The sequence below is a fragment of the Apaloderma vittatum genome, unplaced genomic scaffold, assembly GCF_000703405.1.
Source record: "Apaloderma vittatum isolate BGI_N311 unplaced genomic scaffold, ASM70340v1 scaffold4996, whole genome shotgun sequence".
NCBI lineage: Eukaryota > Metazoa > Chordata > Aves > Trogoniformes > Trogonidae > Apaloderma > Apaloderma vittatum.
This window is the reverse complement of record NW_009721093.1, coordinates 3,829-5,629: the sequence shown is the minus strand read 5'-3', so window position 1 is coordinate 5,629 and position 1,801 is coordinate 3,829. Positions and strand designations below refer to the sequence as shown.

The 1,801-nt window shown below is 44.9% G+C and overlaps 1 protein-coding gene across 1 annotated transcript in view; it reads left to right on the top strand.

Annotated features, from left to right (window-relative positions):
* Positions 1 to 274: 274 nt before the first annotated feature.
* The window catches only part of LOC104275306 (neurofilament medium polypeptide-like), a 4,039-nt gene continuing 2,512 nt past the window's right edge, over positions 275 to 1,801 (top strand). The window contains 4 exon segments of the mRNA XM_009871228.1: positions 275 to 634; positions 687 to 814; positions 1,114 to 1,120; positions 1,175 to 1,328. Coding sequence (XP_009869530.1) covers positions 275 to 634; positions 687 to 814; positions 1,114 to 1,120; positions 1,175 to 1,328 — 649 coding nt within the window.

Sequence of the window (1,801 nt, the reverse complement as noted above, 5' to 3'; positions counted from 1 at the left end):
GATCAAACCACACCATTTCTGCATCTGACTAATTTTTGCATGACACCAACTAGACCTTACCCGGTAAAATGTAAACAGGTTACAGTAAACAGGTTAAAGTTAAACGGCAAAGAAAAAGGCATAAGGCAAGAGGCAAAAGCCCAAAAGGCAAAAGTCCAAAAGGCAAAAGCACAAAAGGCAAAAGCCCAAGGAGCAAACGCCAAAGGAGCAAAAGCCCAAGAGAAAAAGCCCAAGAGAAGCCTAAACGGCAAAAGACCAAACGGCAAAAGCTCAAATGGCAAAAGCTCAAAGGGGAAAAGCTCAAAGGGCAAAAGCTCAAAGGGCAAAAGCTCACAGGTCAAAAGCTCTCAGGCCAAAAGCTCTCAGGCCAAAAGCTCTCAGGTCAAAAGCTCAAAGGGAAAAGCCTAAAGGGAAAAACCTGAAGGGAAAAAGCCCAACGAGCAAAAGCCCAAAGAACAAAAGCCCAAAAGGAAAAAGCCCAACGAGCAAAAGTGCAAAGAGCAAAAGCCCAAAGAGCAAAAGCACTAAACGAAAAAGCCTAAAAGCAAAAAGACCAACGAGCAAAAGCCAAACAAGCAAAAGCCCAAACGGCAAAAGCTCAGACGGCAAAAGCTCAAACGGCAAAAGCTCCCAGGCGAAAACCTCACAAGCCAAAAGGTCACACGGAAAAGCCTAAATAGGAAAAGCCCAAAGAGCAAAAGCCCAAAGAGCAAAAGCCCCAAGAGCAAAAGTCCAACGAGCAAAAGTCTAAATCGCAAAAGCCTAAACGGCAAAAGACCAAACGGCAAAAGCTCAAATGGCAAAAGCTCAAAAGGCAAAAGCTCAAACAGCAAAAGCTCAAAGGGCAAAAGCTCACAGGGCAAAAGCTCTCAGGCCAAAAGCTCAAAGGGAAAAGCCTAAAGTTAAAAAGCCTAAAGGGAAAAAGCCCAAAGAGCAAAAGCCCAAAGACCAAAAGCCCAAAAGGAAAAAGCCCAAAAGGAAAAATCCCAAAATGAAAAAAGCCCAAGGAGCAAAAGCCCAAAGAGCAAAAGCCCAAAAGGAAAAAGCCTAAAAGCATAAAGCTCAACGAGCAAAAGCCCAAACGGCAAAAGCTCAAACGGCAAAAGCTCACAGGCCAAAAGCTCACAGGCCAAAAGCTCACAGGCCAAAAGCTCACAGGGAAAAGTCTAAATAGGAAAAGCCCAAAAACCAAAAGCTGCAGGAGCAAAAGCCCAAAGAGCAAAAGCCCAAGAAGAAAAAGCCAAAAGAGCAAAAGCCCAACGAGCAAAAGCCCAACCGGCAAAAGCTCAAACGGCAAAAGCTCACAGGCCAAAAGCTCACAGGGAAAAGTCTAAATAGGAAAAGCCCAAAAACCAAAAGCTGCAGGAGCAAAAGCCCAAAGAGCAAAAGCCGAAAGAGCAAAAGCCCAAGAAGAAAAAGCCAAAAGAGCAAAAGCCCAACGAGCAAAAGCCCAAACGGCAAAAGCTCAAACGGCAAAAACTCAAGGAGTAAAACTTCACAGGCAAAAAGCTCACAGGCCAAAAGCTCTCAGGCCAAAAGCTCAAAGAAAAAACCCTGACGGGAAAAACCTAAACGGAAAAAGCCTAAACAAAAAAAGCCCATAGAGCAAAATCCCAACGAGAAATAGCACAATGAGCAAAAGCCCAACGAGCAAAATCCCAAACGGCAAAAGTTCAGATGGCAAAAGCTCCAAGAGAAAAAGCTCAGACGGCAAAAGCCCAACGAGCAAAAGCCCAAACGGCAAAAGCCCAAACGGCAAAAGCTCAGACGGCAAAAGCTCAAACGGCAAAAGCTCACAAGG